The sequence below is a fragment of the Quercus lobata genome, chromosome 8 (genome assembly GCF_001633185.2).
Source record: "Quercus lobata isolate SW786 chromosome 8, ValleyOak3.0 Primary Assembly, whole genome shotgun sequence".
Classification (NCBI taxonomy): domain Eukaryota; kingdom Viridiplantae; phylum Streptophyta; class Magnoliopsida; order Fagales; family Fagaceae; genus Quercus; species Quercus lobata.
The window spans coordinates 16,056,543-16,077,327 of record NC_044911.1 but is presented as its reverse complement, the minus strand read 5'-3'; the positions used below and the strand labels follow the sequence as shown (position 1 = coordinate 16,077,327).

General features: G+C 35.5%; 1 protein-coding gene and 1 pseudogene across 2 annotated transcripts; one reads left to right on the top strand and one right to left on the bottom strand.

The window, feature by feature from the left end:
- The first annotated feature begins 810 nt into the window (after nt 1-810).
- Nucleotides 811-7,043, top strand: LOC115958313 (S-locus-specific glycoprotein S13-like). Of its 2 annotated transcripts, none has more exons than XM_031076716.1 (4): nt 811-2,166; nt 2,334-2,453; nt 3,506-3,556; nt 6,992-7,043. In XM_031076716.1, exons 1-4 carry the CDS (start codon nt 888-890, stop codon nt 7,009-7,011), a joined length of 1,470 nt encoding a protein of 489 aa, XP_030932576.1. In that variant the 5' UTR covers nt 811-887; the 3' UTR covers nt 7,012-7,043. The 2 variants fall into 2 exon arrangements, with proteins under 2 accessions (XP_030932576.1, XP_030932575.1); XM_031076715.1 differs by lacking the exon at nt 6,992-7,043 and adding an exon at nt 3,661-3,936.
- Nucleotides 7,044-9,481: 2,438 nt separating this feature from the next.
- On the bottom strand, nt 9,482-14,827 carry LOC115958315 (annotated as a pseudogene).
- Between the last annotated feature and the right edge of the window lie 5,958 nt (nt 14,828-20,785).

Here is a 20,785-nt window from a genome sequence, read left to right as displayed (position 1 = left end):
GGAGTCATTAGAGATCACAATGGGCAATGGTTGAAAGGTTTTGCAAGGCCTATTGGGGACTCAAACAGCTGTATGGCAGAATTGTGGGCTCTAAGAGATGGTCTCCTATTAGCCAAGGAGATGGGGCTTAGTAATTTAATAATAGAGTTGGATGCTTTGAGTGTTGTTTTGTTGATAAATAATAATACTATTAACTTGTTAATGGAACCTTTACTAACCGATTGCAGGAACCTATTGAGCGAAATACCCAACAAGCAGATAGTCCACATATATAGGGAGGCCAATCAATGTGCTGATGCGCTGGCAAAGTTTGGTGCTAGTATTGCTAGCTCTTTTGTAATCTTTTTGAATCCTCCGTCCGTGGTGGAAAGTATATTAGCGGCTGACAAAGCTAGCTTAAGATGTAATAGACTTATTAATTTTTAGTTGAATGAAAGTTCTTTTGCTGACCAAAAAAAAAAAAAAAAGATAGGTGGCTACTTGAATATTTGGGGGATTGATTTTCAAGCGGGGGCCCAAGTGAGACCCGTGGAGGCGTGGTTTCCATCAATGAAACGATTGTTGGAAGTGGTAACTGATAAGAGTAAAGAGGTTGACGTCTCGGTCAATGTTAAAGTAAGGTCATTAGGCTTTATTTTTTTTATTTTTTATTTCAAGACAAAATGGCTTAAGTATCGTATGGGCTACGGTATACTGGTGCAAGAATGACCCCTGTTCTGTGGAAAATATGAAATGTTGAAAAGTCAAGAATGGAGTCGATATTGACAACTTTCAATGTGTAAACACATCTGCAGTTGCCCCTTCCTGCTCTTTGTTTTGAGTTGTGATTGATAAACAAAGAAATCAATATGTGATTTCTTACATATTTTCTCTGTAGGTCTGTAACTATGAAATCAATGAATATTCTCTCTTTTATTTTTATGCTTACCTATTTACTCTTTTTGTTCTCCAAAGTCTCCCTTGCAGGAGATAGAATTACTCCATCACAAAATATCAGCGGCGCAAGGACCTTAGTTAGCAATAATGGAAGCTTCGAACTAGGTTTCTTCAGTCTTGTTAATTCCAATAATCACTACTTGGGAATATGGTACAAGAAGATCTCAGTTAGAACTGTTGTTTGGGTTGCAAACCGACTCAACCCAATCAATGACTCGTCTGGCTTGTTGATGATAAACAGGACAGGCAGTCTTGTGGTTATGAGTCAGAATAAGAGTGTTGTTTGGTCAACAGGATTAGGAGCACAAAAACAAGCCAACAATCCTGTGTTACAACTCTTAGACTCAGGAAATCTTGTATTAAGAGATGGAAATTCGGAAACCTCTTTGTGGGAAAGCTTCGACCATCCATCTAATACATTGTTACCAGGAATGAAGTTGGGATGGGACTTGAGGAAAGGTATTAACTGGAATCTTACAGAATGGACGAGTCCAGATGATCCATCTCCTGGAGATTTAACCTATTGGATAGAAAGGCATTCATACCCTGATCCTGTTATTAAGAAAGGAACCAACAAATTTTACCGTACAGGCCCATGGAACGGCCTTTGGTTCAGCGGTTCACGGGGTTTAAATCCGGCTTATGATGAATACTTCGTTTCTAATGAGTATGAAGTGTACTACACCTACACCCTCAAAAATAAATCTGAAATCTCAAGAATTGTTTTAAACGAAATGAACACTTTTCTTGAGAGACACATATGGAATGAAGCTAGTCAAATTTGGCTCCGCTATCCATTACTACCTAGAGACCACTGTGACAATTACGGCTTTTGTGGACCCAATGCAAATTGTATCATTGGTTATAGTGGGTTTGCTATCTGCCAATGTTTACTAGGATTCAAGCCCAAATCACCAGAAAGATGGAGCTTAATGGAGAGGTCTCAAGGCTGTGTACTCATTAAGCCACTGAGCTGCCAAAAAGATGGGTTTAATACATATTTTAAATTGAAATTGCCAGATACTACATATTCTTGGGTAAATAAAAGTATGAGCCTCAACGAATGTTGGGCTAAATGCTTAAACAATTGTTCCTGCATGGCTTATTCAAACTCAGATATCAGAGAAAGTGGCAGTGGCTGTGTCATGTGGTTTGGTGATCTAATGGATATTAGACAGTTTCCGGTTGGCGGGCAAAATCTATATGTCAGAATATCGGCTTCAGAAATAGGTATGCCATTAATTTTGTAATAGGAACTCCTTGTTGAAATTAATTATTTTTCCACTATACTTTGCATTCTGAATTGATTTTGATTCTTTAAAAACTGCTCTGCTTTCATCTCTTTTAGCTGTAGTTTAACTATAATTTTCTTTGCTGTGTCAAATTCAACAATGAAGTGGCAAGAGAACATGGTCGTTGGATGAACAAAGCATGGAGAGGTGTTGTTGCCGTTGCTGTAGTTGCTGTAATGGTCGGAGTTGTCCTTTATATTTACAGAAGCAGAACAAACATAAAAGGTACTTTACTCTGACAGCCGTTGCAAACATATGTTTGTATGTAGAAAATCTCAAAATTCAATTTAGCAACTAATACTCTCATAATAGATTGTACATAAAAGGAGGTAAACTCAAAAAAAAAAAAAAAAAAAAAAAAAAACTGCAATTTGTAGCTTAAAAATTAACAAAATAAATAAAATTTTAATGTGTGGTGTTAAAAAAAAAGTATTTTAATGTGTTGATAGTTGTGATTGTTATTTATCATGTTGGATATATTATTTTATTATTTTTTTAATATTATTTCAATATGTTAAATTCTGAAATAAAATCTTTGATGTGGGCTATATTATAAAATAAAGTGTTAAAAATAGTGTTTTGAGTTATTAAAAACTATATTTTTTATTTCTTAGTGTGAATGCTCTTAAATTTGGTAAAATAATAATACTTGTTGCTGTTTCACAATTTTACGCATTACAAAAAAAGACTGACCATGACTCAATAGAACAGTCAACCCACTTGAATCCCAAGGAAAAATATAGGTATGGACATGGATTTTTGTACCAGTGAACAAGGGTCAACTTTTACCCAAGGGTCTACCCGTGATTCCGTGAATCACAATCTTGAACCCTTTTTTAGTTCCCAATTAATTATTTTGTTTTATTTTTTGTCTTTTTATATATATATATATATATATATATATTGGCTTTTGGACTCTTGTAATTGTGTGAGAAATTTCGCAATTATGAACTTTTTATTTTGAATGATTAGGAATTTGATTATTTAGAAAGTTGATATATTACCAACACAAACACAACACCCCCCCCCCCCCCCCCAAAAAAAAAAAAAATCAATTTAACTTGTATTTGAAAAAGTCTAGACTTGATTGGAGGTAACATGTAAAGTTGGATGTTCTCTCTTCATGGAATGAGAAATATAATTGGCCTTTTGAATTCTCTTTAATGGCATGTGGTCTCTTGAGAATTTCTATAAATGTGGTTTCTTATGAATCAACTTTTAGTATTGGAGCTAAAATTCTTACTTAGTATTGATCTTTTTTTTTTTTTTTTTGGTAGATAAAATTGAAGCTTTTGTTTGCAAGCAAAGTTGGTTCTACAGATTTAAAGGTAGTATTTAATCCATTTAAATAATAGTCATTTTATAAAATTTTATTTCTTTATTGGCCCATTTTCCTTTTATACTAAAGTTATATTAAAATTCTGTGTTGTAGGTGAAAATATTGATGAAATTACTTCTCAACATGAGATGCAACTATCAAGTATGAATACATCCAATATTGGATCTACTACTAACATTAAGTAGAGTCAGATACAATTTATATTAACTATTTACTTATTTTGGATAAAAGTGACTTAAATGGAGGTCATAGAAGCCCATTAAGGCTTAAAAGATTTTGAATTAATTGATATATTGATATAATATTAAGGCCTTAAAAATGTTTTTCCAATGTATTATCCACCCCACGACAAGTGTATCAGTCTATTTTTTTTTTTATCTTGATCGAATTATGTATTTGCTTCTTGTTAGTCTTCATCTTGCCTTTATATGTCTTTCTCAAAAAAAATAAAAAATATTTCCTATATATGTCAATGTTAATTGTGTGCAAAAACGGACAATATAGCATTCTTATTAATATTTATGTGATCGTAATGTCATTGGTAATGGTCCCAATTTGTAGCTTAGAAACACGCACGCATTTTCGCCGTTTGGACTGGTTCAGGAAAAGTCCATGGTCTCTCTTCAGATGTGGGAATTATTAGCCCATGGGCCAATTTTGAGGATGGCATAGAGGTCACAGCCGTGTTGATATTCAACTTGGGCTCTTTGTCCAAAATTAAAGCTCCCTATTTCTTCAACTTATAACATGGAAGCAAAGACGTTTAGAACTATAAATCAATGAGCCCCTTTTCCTATATCTATTGGTGACTTGAAAGTATTTTCATCTCCAGCTTAGATATTGATTACAAGACTGATCTAAGTTTTGGATGAACTGGCAAATCTACCTGCACACTTAAAGTGGATTAGATTACTTACGACATACCAGTGATGTTAGTCTAAATTTATCCTACTGGACGAAGAGTGTTAATATAGCTATCATAATCCCCTATTTTTTTTTTTTTTTTGATTTGATAATCCCCTAATTTCTTAATCCTTGCAATTTTCCAAAATCATGTGCGTTATGGACTTCATTGGGGGTTATTGACACACTTCTCATAGGTGCAAATTTGTCATATTTTGTCTTTGTAAATTGTATGTAGTATGTGTGCAAAAATCTCAATTTGAGCAAAAACTCCAAAAATTGCAATTTTAACACTAAAATCAAGGGAATGCTAAAATTTACCTAATTTGTCTTTATTGAATATCAAAATAGTAAATTTTATAAATCAAGATGAAAAATGACCAAAATACCATTCATTGATCAAACTTTGACTAAGTTGATTAGGGGTTGTTTGGATTTTTAGTTTCCATCACCCATAACTCTGTTTCCATCACCTATAATTCAAAATTGATGGGTCCCATGGCTGAGTAGTGTGTTTGGATGTGTTTCTAGTTTTTGTTTCCATCACTCAATTCTCTGATTTTTGAGCGATGAATTATGAAAACTGAAAACACATTTTAGGTGCTTTCAAGTTATGGAAACAGAGTTATAATGACAATATAGTAATTTCATTCCATTCATGGGACCCACAGGTTTGTCTTGTCATGTCATGCCAGCTATTCCCCACTGGCTCTCTTTTCTCTCTTTTTAGTTTTCTTTCTTTCTATTCTCCTCATCTCTTCATTCTTCATTTTTTCTTCAACACAGAGCCTCCATTTCTTCATTCTTTCTTTCATTTTTTCCGACTCTAGTGAAACAAACTTTTCAATTCAAACAATCTCCAAAATCTCTGACCCACCACTTTGTTTTTTTCTCTCTCTTTTAGTTTCAGATTTTTCATCAATGGCATCTACAAATGTCAATTTTTAAGGCTTCGTTGGAGGGCTCGCCTGGGCCATCGATGACCAAGCCTTGGAGCGTGCTTTCTCACCATAAAAAAAATCCTTGAATCGAAGATTCGTTGGTCGTCGATCAGCTCAAAAAAATTGAAGGTCCGTTGGTCAGGAGGGCTCGCCTGGGATCTATGAAAAATCACACCAGGCATAACCTTCATCAAGCTCTGAACAGTCACACCAGGCACAACCTGGGGGTTTTTGAGTAAAAAAATAAAAAAAGACATTAATTTGATAATATACTCACATGGGTTTTGTTGGGTTTGTGTTTTGATTATAACAGTATATGAGAATTGCAGGAAGAGTGTGAGTGTGATTGTGTGAGAGATTAGAGATGGGTCTTACTATTTCTAGACAATTTTGTTTTTTGGGTGTATCATAAATAAGTATGAATGTAGTTTTGAATTTGGGGTGATGAGCTGCTTTAGGTGGTGTTAAATTGTTGAGAGTTTTTGTTGTTTGTACTTCTTTGGTTGCACTTTGGCACTATGACTATGGTGGTGGCAAAATGAAATAAGCAGTGAAGAAAATGGTGGGGAATGAGGGTAAGGCAGGTAGGCTAACAGAAGTCTTTGACCAACTGCTTAGGTATGGGTCCCACAAAAAGTAAAATAATTAAGTGATGAGAAGCTGAAAATATGTGCCAAATGTTTGGGGTTTAAGAAATTAGGGTATTTCAAGTGATGAGTGAGGAGTGATGAGTGATGAGTGATGAAAATTGAGTGAGGAGTGATGAGTGATGAATAATTGTTTTTTAAAAACCAAATAGCCCCTTAGCGGTCAAATGAAGTAAAAAATATAACTAACCACTAGAATTCATCATTTTACATCAAAATTTATATTTTGAAACAATTTTCTCAAGTTTGACAATAGTCAACCTGAGTTTGACCTTGATTTAACCAAATTAACATTCAACCATTCGATTTGGGATAAATTTGAGCTTTTATTAAAAATAACTGAATTTCCTTTAAAATGATTGCTCACGGGTCTAGATTGAACATAATAATAATTGTTCTTCTTTTCTGGTGGACTAGATTTTTTTTTTTTTTTGGGGGGGGGGGGGGGGTTGAGGATTAAAAATACACTAATACACACACTCTTGCACACAAAAAATAAATTGAAATTGTGACTTGAAATTGATGTGCAAGAGTGTGTGTATTAGTGTGTGTGTGTAATAGACACTACTCATTTTTTTAAACAGATATGGTCTATTTCTTGTGGCCATCCCTCTAGAGTTTGGACCTTACCTTGTGCCTACGTAAGAATAAACGAATCTTCAAGCAAGCAAGGCAAAACCATCATTTACATGGGGAAGTATGTCACAGGGTTGTGGAAGTATATTTTTATAGTTCATAATAAGTATTAACAACCCATTCTAGAACGCAGTGGATTGAGATCGTCAAGTGGGATAAAGAGCTCAATTGATTTAAACTTAAACACAAATGGGTGTTCAATGGGGAATCTGGGGATGGCAGGAGTTGGAGGTCTTATTGGAGATGATAGGAGATTATCTTAATGGTTGTATTAGCTGACATGATTTGTGTATTCAGTTGCAGTTACAGGTTGTTGAAGTGGAACGTGATGTGAGGACTGTAGTTCGTATGCTTTTCAAGGCCACAAGTTCTAATAATGTTCTTTCTTCAAATATGTCTAATTGTTGGGAATTGCTAAGCTAAAAACTGTAGATTAGAGCATCCACAATGGTGGTGCTAATAAGCTAAAAAGCTATTTTTAGCACCACCATATATAAAAAGGGTGTTACAATGGTGGTGGTATAGGTAAATTTTTTACCTCTATTGCTACAGTGTATAGCTATATATGGATGTGCATTGTTGCTGAAAGCTAAAAAAAAAAAAAAATTATTTTTTTATTCTACCTCTGTTTAAAATATTATTTGTTTGTTTCAACTTTTTCTATTTCTTTTATCTCAACCTGTCTTTCATCACTCTGTCTTAACTCTCAACTCTCAACTCTCTCACAACTCTCATCTCTCTGTCTCATCGCCATCGGTCCACTCAAAGCTTAACGTCACCGACCCACCTGAAGCTCAACGTCACTGGCCCATGTCGCTGACCCACTCTGTCAAACCAAGCTGCTGACCCACTCTGTCAACCCACATCCCAGACCCATCTCGCTCACGTCGTTCAAGTCCCTAGCCGACCCAAGCCCCAAGACTCAACTCCAAAGTTGACCCATGCCAACCCGTCTTGCCTACTCTTCTGTCTGACCCATCTTAGCCTCTTCGATCTAGCTTGGCCTCTCTTCTTTTCTGTTTGACCCACAAAGTTCGAAGCTTGCTTGCTAATCAAGTGAGTTTTCTCTGTCTTTTTCCATCATGTAATGCTTGGGATTTTTGATTTGTGTAATTGGAATGATAAATTTTTCATGTCAGTTGGGAATTTTCTGTTTACAGGGAATTTATGTTTTTGTTTTAATGTTTTTGGTGTAAATGTTAGTTTGGAAATTTTCTGTGTGTAGGGAAGGCTACATTTTTTTGGTTTCTGTTTTTGCTTCTTGCTGATTTTTTGTTTGTTGTATCTAATTTATTACAATAAATGTCATGTTGGAAATTGTTTTGGGAGTTTTTTGGTTGTAGGGAAGTTTATGTTTGTTGTTTCTAATGTATTGATGTAAATGTTAGTTTGGAAATTTTTTGTGTACAGGTAAGTTTACATTTTTTTTTTTCTAATTTATTACAGTATTGGTCTTTACTTTCAATTTGCTTGGAAGTATATATTGCTATTTCTAATTTTATGGAGTCACAACGAGACCTACCATATTACACGGGTATCATGACTGGGATATTATTATTGACTCATAACTTTTGGGAACATTTGAAAATAATCCTACGTTAGTTTCTGATTCTCCACCTCAAGTTGAGAATGTCTCTTCTATGAAAGGAAAACGAGGCATTAACTTTTGTGTAGAGGAAGATCAAGTCCTAGTATCGGTATGGCTTAATACTAGTGTTGATGCCATACACAGTAATAAACAAACACATAATACATTTCGTCAAAAAGTTTGGGAATATTTCACGCGGTACAATACATCTGATACCGCACGTACTGCTATCTCCTTGATAAGTCGTTGGACAATGATTAACAAGGAGACAAATAGGTTTTGTGGGTGCATGGCTAAAGTTAATGTGCGTCATCAAAGTAGTATAACCGAACAAGATAAGGTATAAATTATATTGCAATAGTGTTAACATACCCATTCACCAATAGTTTGAAGATACTAATCATATTATATTTCTTTTAAATTTTTTAGATTACCAATGCGAAGGCTTTGTATAAAGAGACCTTCAAAAAACCCTTTCATCTTGAACATTGTTGGCTCATCTTGAACATTGTGCGAGTGTGTGAGTTTTATTATAATTTGGTTTGAGTTATATATGTGAGTAATCTATGGACTACATTATTCTAGTTATAATATGTGTTCTATTTTATATGTTTTCTTATAAGGTTCCTCCATTTTATAGTTCACATTATTCCAAGATTGCTTTTAGACAATTGAGACAATTGTTTTAGTAAAAAAAAAAAATTGTATATATATAATTTGGGGTTAAAACAAAATATTATTGTTATACTAGATGATTATTTGCTATCATGATGATTGAGAAATTGTTTTAGCAAAAAAAGAAATTGTATAAGTATAATTTGGGGTTAAAAAAATTACTTATTACACTAGACGATTATTTGCTATCATGTGGCGGTGGCGGTAGTGGCCGCGGTAGCGGTTGCGGTGGTTGTGATTGTTGTTTATTGTAGTGGATATATTATTTTATTGTGGTGGATATATTATTTTATTGTGATGTTTATATTATTTTATTATGTTGAAAGCTAAAATAAATCCACTGATGTTAGATATTTTGTAAAGTGAGTAGGTAAAATAGATAAAGTAACTTTTTGTGATGCCAAATAGTTAAAAAAATAGCACCATCATTGTGGATGCTCTTAGGATCGGGATTCGGTGTTCGCTTCAAAGAAGCCAATAAATGTGAAGATGAACTAGCACGGTGAGGGACCAACCTGCAACAAGAGTTCGTTATGCGATGGGCATGTACTAATAGGAATATAGGAATATAGTTTACAAATTATAATGATGAATACAATTCTATAATGACAATGTTGTATGAGTTGCATTGGTACAGCCGTGCAGAATATTTAACGAGGCTCCAATAATGTAACTGTTATTTCATTGGTTGAAGATGATTCATGATTACTCGAGAAAAACCGTGCTCCATTTGAATCCTTTCCCAAGAAGAAACCAGGTTGTTTGGGTTCAGCCAAAGCACACTCACTGCTTAGCATCACAACAACAGAAGACATGTTTGGTCTATCCTCAGGACGCTGTTGCACGCATAAGAGGCTCAGATGGATGCAGCGCAACACTTCTGACATTGTGCATGATTCTCCTAAACATTCATCAATCAATTCTAAAGGCCTGCCTTCATTCCACAGTATCCATGCCTAAAAATATAAGAACATGATTGTCATTCATCAGTCCAACGTATCTAGAGAAGTAATCTAACAATTTGAAACTTACATGTCCAATAAGGTTATGCTCGTGGTTTGGATGATAAAACCCTCTACTTTTCTTCCCACTTATGATCTCCAACAATAAAATCCCAAAGCTAAAGACATCAGATTTTGTTGAGAATATTCCATCAAAAGCATATTCTGGTGCCATGTAACCACTGCAGGGCATCACAAGTTTTAAGCATAAAATATAAATTTGAAAATTAATAATTATATGAAAGAATATCAATGAAACTTACTAAGTTCCAACAACTCTGTTTGTGTTTCCTTCCAACTGATCTCCTCCAAAAGTTCTAGCCATGCCAAAGTCTGAAATTTTAGAATTCATCTCACTATCAAGTAAAATATTACTTGCTTTGAGATCTCTATGTATAATTCTCAATCTAGAATCTTGATGAAGATATTGAAGCCCCCGAGCAATCCCGCAAATAATACGAAAGCGTTTGGACCAATCCAACAATTTACCTTTTGTTTGATCTGGTAAGTATTTAGTTCAAGTTAATTATATATACCCGTGTTTCAACCACACATTGCAAAATTTCTAAATTTTATAAACTATTGATCACATAATTAAACCAGCTAGCAAAATGTATTATGTTCAGGGATTCAAACCAAATATGAAGCAATCCAGGCTTTTGTTGGGCATGTATTCATAAATCAGAATCTTCTCTTCTTGTTGAATGCAACAACCAAGAAGTTTTACAAGATTTCGGTGTTGAAGCTTCGCAATTAGTCTTACTTCATTTTTGAACTCATTTAATCCTTGTCCAGAACTCCTTGAAAGCCTTTTGACAGCAATTTCTTGGTTGTCTTCCAGTGTACCCTGAAATTCTCATTTGCAGATTGCTAAATTCTGAAAAGAAAACAAAATAAAAGAGTACTTCATCATTTTAATTTCTTTTGTGCATGCACATCACAAACATACCTTGTAAACAGATCCAAAACCACCTTCACCAAGCTTGTTCTTGAACAAAAAGTTGTCAGTGGCACAAACTATTGTGGATAGTTCAAAGAAAGGGAGCTCAAGGTCTTCCCTTTGGCCTTCGTTGTTCTGATGATCTGTAATTCCACTTTTCTTTGTTTTAGCAAAAATTGAAAAGAAGGTTTTTTTTTTTCATAAAAGAACGGGCATCATTATAAGTATAAGAGTTAAGATACGAAGGTGCCTATAAGTAACATATTTAGATTGAATATGTTAGAGTTGAACTGGAATAATAAACAAAATCTCATATTACTACTTGTATCATGAAAGCTTAGAGCATCTCCAATAGAATCTTTTTGTACTGTTTGGAAAATGAATAGTAACACTAAAGCCATTTGGTTCAAGAGTCAATGGGGAGGCTTGAGAATGGAAGCATTGGGCCTTTGAGAATGGAAGCATTGGGCCTTAACACTGAATTAGATTTTGTACGGACCAAGAATAGTAGTTCAGCCTCAAATTGCAGGCTCACTCATTGAAGGGTCTCAGTCTATCTCGTCCCATTTAGCCAAGCTGAGATGGGCCTGGTTGAACATTCAAACTAAGTACCCCAAGATATGCCTTGAACAAGAGAAAATGCCTTAGGGGAATCCGCCCATTAAACAATAACCGGCATCAGGTACAAGTTATTAGGAAGTCATGTTAGCAGAAGGAGATGAGTCCCCTTTGGTCAGCAATATGATACGCAGGGCCCACTAACATGGGAGAGATCCCCTCATCATAATAACCCTACTAAAATGAGGATATAAATAGGAGAGGAAAGGTGGGAAGAGGGGGTTGGAAAATTTGGGAAAGTGACATACAAGAGTAATAAGGAAAAACGCATCTCGAGGAATAAGAAATCCTATTCGGATTTTAGGGAAAAGGATCAGCTTCCTTGTCATCATCTTGACTGAACCAAGATCAAGAGAGCTTAGGGCCAAAGTAACACTTCAACTCCATCAGTAACTTGAAAAGCCACTTCTTGGACCTTCCATTGTGGGATAAGCTAAACCCAGAGTACAAGTGAATTAGGGGTCAAGGCCCAAAACCTAACGTCGTTAGTAATGGAACACCATAGATTTCATTCAATTTTTATTTAGGAAGCCTGGACTCTTCATTTGGGATGATGTACCCATGTCATATTCATATCATAACAATGTCCTATCTATTATGTCATGTTACAAGTTTTCAAACCGTATCATACCCGTACCGTCTCTGTGTCCATGCATCTTAGATTTTTATTCTCTTCTCCTTTTGGTGGACAATCTGTCTCCAGTTCAAAAAGATGATTTTTTACTCTTAGCTGCAATTCTCTGTGATGGAGTTTGGAAGTTGAGAAATAAAATTCAGTTTGAAGGTCTTTCGCTGGATTTCGATGACTTATTTCCCAAAATCTTAACACTGATGGCTGAGCATAAGATGCCAAGGAGTTATACAGGTAGCACTCAAGTATCCGTGGCTTTGGCCCAGCTCTGGTCCCCACCATAGCGGTTTTTGATTAAAATCAATATTGACGTTGCCGTTGGACTGGAGAGGGGAGCTGGTATTTACTTGCTCTCAAAGAGTGAATAACACCCTCCCTCTCTAGGCTGAGGCTGAAGCTATTGAATGGTCTCTGTTTTTGCCAGCAAGATTGGTGGCTGATTCTGTTTAGATTGAGACTGATTCTAATATTCATCACAGAGTTCTGCTCGATCCAAGTTGGCCCCACCTTGGAGAATTGGATCTTCGATTTTGATACGCAGAATTTGCTGTCTTCCCATTATAATTTCTTTATGTCTTAGGTTCCTAGGCAGACTAACTTGGCTGCCCACACCTTAGCCAAATGGTCTCTTTAACTGTAAAGCTTTTGGTTCTTTTGTTTTGATTCAGTTATCTGGGGAAGCTTGTTGTTCCTCGTAGTTATGTTTCTCTAATATAGTATTTATTCATAAAAAAATAAAAACATTCCTTTCTCCCATAAAGATACTAGCCCACTTCATGTAATAAAAATAATATCCCACTTGGACAATGAGCCTTAACACTAAAATGGATAAAATATAGCAGTATAGAGTTGTGCTTGTATAAGAAACAAACTATAAAGCTTTCAAAATTAATCTCTGTCAAGACCAGGCCAGGTCTAGCAAGCAATTTTCCATTTTGAGAACAGAGGAAGATCAAGAGTGACCTAACAAGCACAGAGAGAGAGAGAGAGAGAGAGAGAGAGAGAGAGAGAGATTTGCACAAGACAATTCAACATATGTTTGCAATGGTTGTCAGAGTAAAGTTATTTTACCTTCTAAGTTTATTCTGCTTCTGCAAATGTAGAAGCCAACTAATAAGAGCATTCCAGAAACTACTACAAGGGCGGCAGCAACAATCACTGCTCTCTTTATCTTACGAACATGTCTTGCCTCTGCTTTGTTGAATTTGACACAAAAAAATAAAATTATAGTTCAACTACAGCTGAAGGATGTGAAACAGAAAGGGAAGTATTTCGAGAAACAAGATCAAATCAGAATTAATGTAAACAATAATTAACTTTAATAAGGAGTTCCTATTACAAAAATTAATCTGATACCTATCTCTGAAGCCGGCATTCTGATATATAGATCTTGCCCACCTGCAGGTAACTGTCTAATATCCATTAGATCACCAAACCACAAGGCGCAGCCACTACCACTTCCTCTGATATCTGAGTTTGTATATGCCATACAGGAACAGTTGTTCAAGCATTTGGCTCTACATTCTAAAATACTCATACTTTCGTTTACCCAAGAATATGTAGTATCTGGCAATTTCAAGTCGACAAATTTAAGAAACCCATCTTCATGGCAGCTCAATTGTTTATCGCGTACACAACCTTGAGACCAGTCCATCAAGCTCCATTTTTGTGGTAATTTAGGCATGAATCCTTGTAAACATTGGCAGACCGGTGACCCACTAATGATACAATTTCCATTGGGTCCACAAAGTCCTTAATAGTCACAGTAATCTCTAGGTACTGATGTATAGCGGCGCCAAACTTGCTCAGCTTCAATCCAGATGTACCGCTCACGTGTATTGCTGGTTTGGTTCAAAATTATTCTTGAGATTACAGATTTATTTTTTAGGGTGTATGTGTAGTACACCTCAAAGTCATTGGAAACAAAGTTGTAATCATAAACCGGGTTCGGCTTTAGATCCGGTGAACCACTAAACCGAAGGCCATTCCATGGGCCGGGACGGTAAACCTTTTTGTTTCCTTTCCAAATAACAGGCTCAGGGTATGCATGCATTTCTATCCCATAAGTGAAATCTCCAGGAGATGGATCATCTGGATGTTTCCATGCAGTAAGACTCCACTTAATGCCTTTCGTTGAGTCCCATCCCAACTTCATTCCTGGTAAAAATGTATCAGATGGATAGTCGAAGCTTTCCCAGAAGGAGATTCCTGAATTACCATCTCTTAGTACAAGATTTCCTGAGTCTGAGAGCTGTAACACAGGATTCTTGGCTTGTTTTTGTGTTCCTAATCCTGTTGACCAAACAACGCTCTTATTCTGACTCATAAGCATAAGACTGCCTGTACTGTTTATCATCAACAAGCCAGACGAGTCATTGATGGGGTTGAGTCGGTTTGCAACCCACACTACAGTTTTAACTGGGATATTCTTGTACCATATTCCTAAGTAGCGATTCTTGGAAATACCAGGACTGAAGAATCCCAGTTCGAAGCTTCCATCTTTAGAAACTAAGGTACTTCCATCACTAATATATAGGGATGGAGTAATGCTATCTACTGCAAAGGAGACTTTGGAGAACAAAAAGAGTAAATAAGTCAGCAGAAAAATAAAAGAAAGAATGCCCATTGATTTCTTAGTTTCAGACTTCCTGGCTTATGATCACTCACAACTTAAACATAGAGAAGAAAGGGCAACTGCAGATGCATTCACATTTTATTGGTGAAATTTTATCAATAGTGCAGTCTTATCTGACTTTTCAGCAATTCAAATTTTCAACAGAATTGAGATTTTTCCTGCACCACTAACTATACCTAATCCTGGTGACAATAAATACAACATTGTTTCTTGAAAAGGAAAAGACAGGTACCTTGTCACATGGACTCTATACATGAGAGGATTAAGACGTTTTGTGTCCATCTGCGTGGTCGTTGGGCTATTATTGACTCGTAGCATCCACGAATTTCGTTTCGTATTTTAGTTGAAAAACAGCATGTGCATCTGTAAGAACACCACGCATAATGTTTAGCCAAAAAAAAAAAAAAAAAGAACACTACGCATAATTATTACTTATGAATTATTTAATGCCACCATTCCCATGCTTTTTTTTATTTATTTTTTTATTATTATTTATATATAGAAGAAAGTCCTTGCTTTCTGCCTATGCTTATGGCTATAAGAAAACCTCTAGGGTGTATAATCACCAATTTATGATAGAGAAAGACTTAAGGCCACTTAAAAACTCTATAAAATTCTAATTTTTGTTGATAACGAATTAACCTGGTCTAGGAGCTAGGCCATAATTGGGTCATTAGTTTAACCAATGCATCACTGACTGAATTGTAGGGTCAAATAAAAATTTATAAAATTTAAAAATAATTTGAAGAAATCATAAGATAAATATTTAAATTGTAAAAACAGACATGCCTAAATTACTAATTAAAATTAAGCCTATAAAACTAGCCACGTTTCATAAGTAAAAATACTAAAAAACAAAAAAATATAAAGAATGTCATAGAATCACAGTCAAGTCTTTGCTAAATAAAATCATATTAAATGAAGAACAAAAGCATATCTCAAATTTCAAAGTCACATTCTATGTACATTGCATATTTTTGTAATTGTTTCGATCTCATAGATTACGACGTGAACTAAAACTTGAGACTCTATTATTTTTCTTTGGAAGCGTATATCATCAAATTTATTATAAAATCCTATATTTCCATTAGGCTCCTCCTTTCTAAAATAGTACCTATAAAAATAATTTTGTTTAAAATCACAAAGTGGTTGAGTGAAAACAGCAGATCGGGATTGCACGGATTACAAAAAGCCTACTGGATTTTAGAATTTAAATGCACATGTCTAATCAAACTAGAATGATTTAGGAATAGGTTTATTGGTTTATCAATTAGACTAGGGTTGGTTTGGGTTTAATAAATGTCTAAAGTCATTAAGGGGGTATTTTAGTAGAGGCCATTGGGGCAATAGTGTCAAAATTGCGTGAAATTTGGCAAGTTGAAGGAAAACGAAATTCTGATCCAAACTCGAGACATGTCTTGAGCATCGCTTAAATTTAGGCAAATTCCTTCGTTAAGGCCCGAAAACAGTATTTTTGCTATTTATAGTAATATTTGTTTTTCCTTAATATAACTTTTAGTTTAAAAGTAATGTAAAATTGAATTTATTCAATCACGTGCTAGCTTTATTCCGTACCAAATTTACTTGTAATTTAACAATTAGATACCTTGTATTTAGGTGGGAATTATGTAAGGGTAGTGTTTGAGAGAGTGTGAAGAAAGCTCAAGAAGTGTGCACTCAAGAAGAGCCTCGTGACTGGATCTCACGATTGGCTCGCGACTGGTAAGTCACCAGAATAGCACACGTGTGAAGCATGCAATGGGAGTTGAAAGATCATACCAGCTGTAGCATTACAGGACAAAACTTCTAGTTTAGGCAGGCAGTTAGCTCGCAACTCAAACTTGCAACTCGTTCCAGTCGCAAGGTTGAGTTGCCGGAATGCCCTGTTTGGTTGTAACTGACTCTTCGCATTCCTCATACACCCTACTATAAATACCTTTATACCCATGAAATGTAGAGAGCTTCCAGAGAGAATTTTGAGAGAGAAACCATAGAGAAAAACAAGATTGACTCATTCACAATCTTTGTCTTTTGATTCTCCAAATTCCTCTACTCTCACCCTCCCTCTCCATTGACATATCCTTGAGAGATGCATTTAGCCAAATCTTTATCTCACCATACTCATATTAGTGAGGAGGTATTTTAGTGCTTGGGAAGCAATTCAGAAGGGACCAATTCATTTTGGTTGATGCAATGGGCTATTGCGGGATCCAGTAAGCTAGAGAAGACAAGGTTCAACATAACCCTGTTGAAGCAAGAAGCTTGGAGAGCTTAGGTGTACTGAATAGATTAGGCTTGGAGGGTCTTATGCTATTCATATATCCTAACTTCATTCTCTAGTGGATTATTGACCGCTTGGAGGGTGGCGGAGAGGTTTTTCGCCGAGTACTTCGGTTTCCTCTTTAATAACACATCGTCGTGTTATCTTTGTGTTTGCATCTTTCTTCCCTTTCTCTTTACCTTTTAATTACTGTTGTGATTGTGATTAATAATGATTTAGAGTGTGTTATCAATTTGGGTTTAGTTTATATTCATATTTTGCACATAAATTGTTTGTTTATAAGCTTGTGTTGGTAATTTTTATTTGGGGGTCTAAACGTTCAAAGGTGTTTTACATACTATTTGAACTTTCAAGTAAGAATAAGATCCCATCTATTTTGGAACAACCCTTAAAGTTAGAAATTTATAATTTTGCATTTAACTCAATTTTACTATTTTTGGTAAAATTTGGTATTTTGCCACCTAAGCTTGTAATTAATGCGAATTAGGGTTTCAGACGTTTCCTAGTCATTCTAGGGTCTTATTTTCTCAGTATTTATATATTTTGTAGCCTCCAAAGGCAAAACAGATTATTATCAATAAAAATATAGATATTTTGTCAAATTCTTTCTCTAGTGGATTCCAATTTATCTCTTAGTAGATTTAGGGAAACCCCTAGTGGATTTGAGGTTTACTACTAGAAGCTAATAGTTTAGTTTCTGCTCCATTAAGAGGGCATCGTGTGTGCTTTCTTTTGAATTTCGCGACATCAAGAAATAAAATGCAATTAAATAGTCTTTGTAAGGTTGAATTTATTAAATCAAGTGTTGGCTTTACTCCCTGCCAAATTTTCTTATATTTTAGCAATTAGATATCCTGTATTTAGGTGGAAATAATGTAAGGGTTGTGTGTGAAAGAGTGTGAAGAAACTCAAGTTGTGTGCATTCAAGAGGAGTCTCGCGACTGGATCTCGCGACTGACTCGCAACTGTTAAGTTGCCAAAGTGGCACACATGTGAAGTATCCAGGGAACTGAAGGGTCACGACAGTTGGAGCATTACAGGACAAAATGTACAGTCTGGTTAGACAGTTAGCTTGCGACTCAAACTCATGACTCTTTCCACTCACGAGACTGAGTTACAAGATTGCCCTATTTGGATGAAAACTGACTTTTCACATTCCTCACATACACTACTATAAATACCCTTATACCCATGAAATATAGAGAGCTTCTAGAGAGAATTTTGAGTGAGAAACCCTAGAGAAAAACAAGATTGACTCATCCACAATCTTTATCATTTGATTCTCCAAATTCCTCTACTCTCACCCTCTCCATTGACATAACCTTGAGAGGTACATTTGCCAAATTCTTATCTCACCATACCCATATCAGTGAGGAGGTATTTTGGTGCTTAGGAAGTAGTTTGGAGATGACCAATTTACTTGGTTGATGCAATAGGCTTATTGCAGGATCCAAGAAGCTAAAGAAGACAAGGTTAGACGTAACTCTGTTAGAGCAAGAACCTTAGAGAGCTTCAGTGCATTGGGTAGATTAGGCTTGGAGGATCTTTTGCTATTCATGTATCCCAACTTTTCCTAGTGCTAAAGAAGACAAGGTTAGGCGTAACTCTATTAGAGCAAGAACCTTAGAGAGCTTAAGTGCATTGGGTAGATTAGGCTTGGAGGATCTTTTGCTATTCATGTATCCCAACTTTTCTTAGTGCTAAGGACCGTCTCATCCTTGGTACCCTCACACATCACACATGTCTATGTTCAATGAATGCCTTATTCATTTATGTGATTGTACTTGATTAAATATGTTGCACTTACTCAATCATATGTTGATCAAACACAAAAAGATTTTTGAGTATTTTATTTGTTTTTGGAAAGTGTTTTTGTTTTGAAAAAAAAATTCAAAAACATTTCAAAAACTGTGCAACTCTGTTTTAGTGACTCACTCTCGCGGGTCACTCCAGTCGTGAACTTACTTAGAAGCTCTCACTACTCTCTGGCGAGTCAATCCCCCAATTGCAAAAAAGACTTAGAAAAATTTCAAAATTTCAGGGATTTTAGCATTTTTGTAACTCAGTTTGGCGGTTGGTTCGCAAGTGGAAGCTCTAGTTGCGAGTTTACTCAGAATGCTTTGCAACTCCCTTCGTGAGCAAACCTTCCAGTCGCGAAAAACACTTAAACAAATTTTTCAAAATTTGTGACACGGGATTTTGGCGACTTAACTTAGCAACTCGCTTGCGACTCATTCCAGTCGCAAAAAACACTTGTTTTGGACAAATAGGGTTAAATTCAAGACAGTTTTCAAAAACTTTTCAGTTTTCCCTTACATCACGTGCTGTTTCATTGTCTTGTCTGTCTCTCCCTCTTCCAAAACAACCATTTTCTTCATCAATCCTTCACCAATCTTCAATAAAAGGTATGATTTTTCTCTTATTTTCAAAGTATTTCATGTTTCTAGCCCTAGTTTTCTTGGATTTTGTGTTTTTGTTGAAATTTGAAAATATGATGTTGGAATATGGTTTATTGATGTTTTGTTGAGTTTGATGTATGGGTTTTGTTAGTTTTGTTAGTATAATGCCTACTATACATGTTTTACATGTTTGTTTCTCATTTTTGTGCATTATACCATGTTTGCATTGTGTTGTGCATATCATGTCCATGATAAAATGTCTCATGGATGTTTTCTTGTGTTTCTGTGGATTCCATGGAATACAATGGTTGTAGGGATAACCATGTTTCTTTGATTTTGAAACATCATATGATTATGCGTTCTTACACTTTGCCCTAATTTACACACGTTTTGCATTCGATGCATACACACACTCTTTAACATGTATGAGTTATGTCTTCACATGTCATTTTTTTTTTTTTTGAATTACTCTATAAATTTATGTTTTTAGGGTTTTAATTCAAAATTTTAATTTGGGACTAACTTGGTGCTAATCAAGTTTGTTGCCATTTGTGTTCTCTCTTGCTCTTTGATATTACATGATATAGCTTGACAATGTCTCCATTCAAGAGATCAGCTGTGAAAGGAAGTAGTAGGAAAGGAAAAGAATTGGTGATTGATCTTGAGAGCCCACTCCTAGGTCAAAGAAGACTCGATCATCGACAGGTTTCTATGATGTCAACAAGTTTAGATCATATGTTGCATCTCAAGCATATGAGACCTACTTTAAAGATGCTCCCTTGTTGGTGGAAAGGGTGGTTGAGTAGGGTTCTCTCCTTGATACGAACATTCTGAAATGGTTTGCTAACAGGGATTGGAACTTCCTCCTAACCGGCTTAGATGAAACATATGAACAATTGGTGAAAGAATTCTATGCAAATGCAATTTCTGAAGGTGATGAGCTGAAATGTTGGGTTTAAGGTAAGGACTTCACAGTGACACCTTCTTACCTTAGCATCATCTTAAATATCAATCGGCCAGTATTTTGAAAACCGCCAGTATATGATGACTTGAATCCGGAGGAGGATTTACTTCGGGAAACTCTTAACGATAGCTTGGAATTCTCTCCAAATGGAAAATCAGTTAGTGTTTCTTCACTACCTCTTGAATTAAGAGTGCTTACAATGATCATGTTCCATAACCTCTATCCTCTCTCAAGCACCAGATACATGAATCTGGGTAGAGCTTTGTTTCTTCACGATCTGATTAATCATGAAGAAATTGACGTTTGCTCACATATCTTTCATATTTTGAGAAAAACTGCTGAGAGAACTACCTTAAGGA

Excerpts from the sequence above, each read along its gene's own strand:
- LOC115958313 (XM_031076715.1), top strand. The coding sequence starts at position 888 with ATGAAATCAATGAATATTCTCTCTTTTATTTTTATGCTTACCTATTTA. Across the intron at positions 2,167-2,333 it reads AATATCGGCTTCAGAAATAG|TGGCAAGAGAACATGGTCGT; the intron begins GTATGCCATTAA and ends TCAACAATGAAG. Across the intron at positions 2,454-3,505 it reads AAGCAGAACAAACATAAAAG|ATAAAATTGAAGCTTTTGTT; the intron begins GTACTTTACTCT and ends TTTTTTTGGTAG.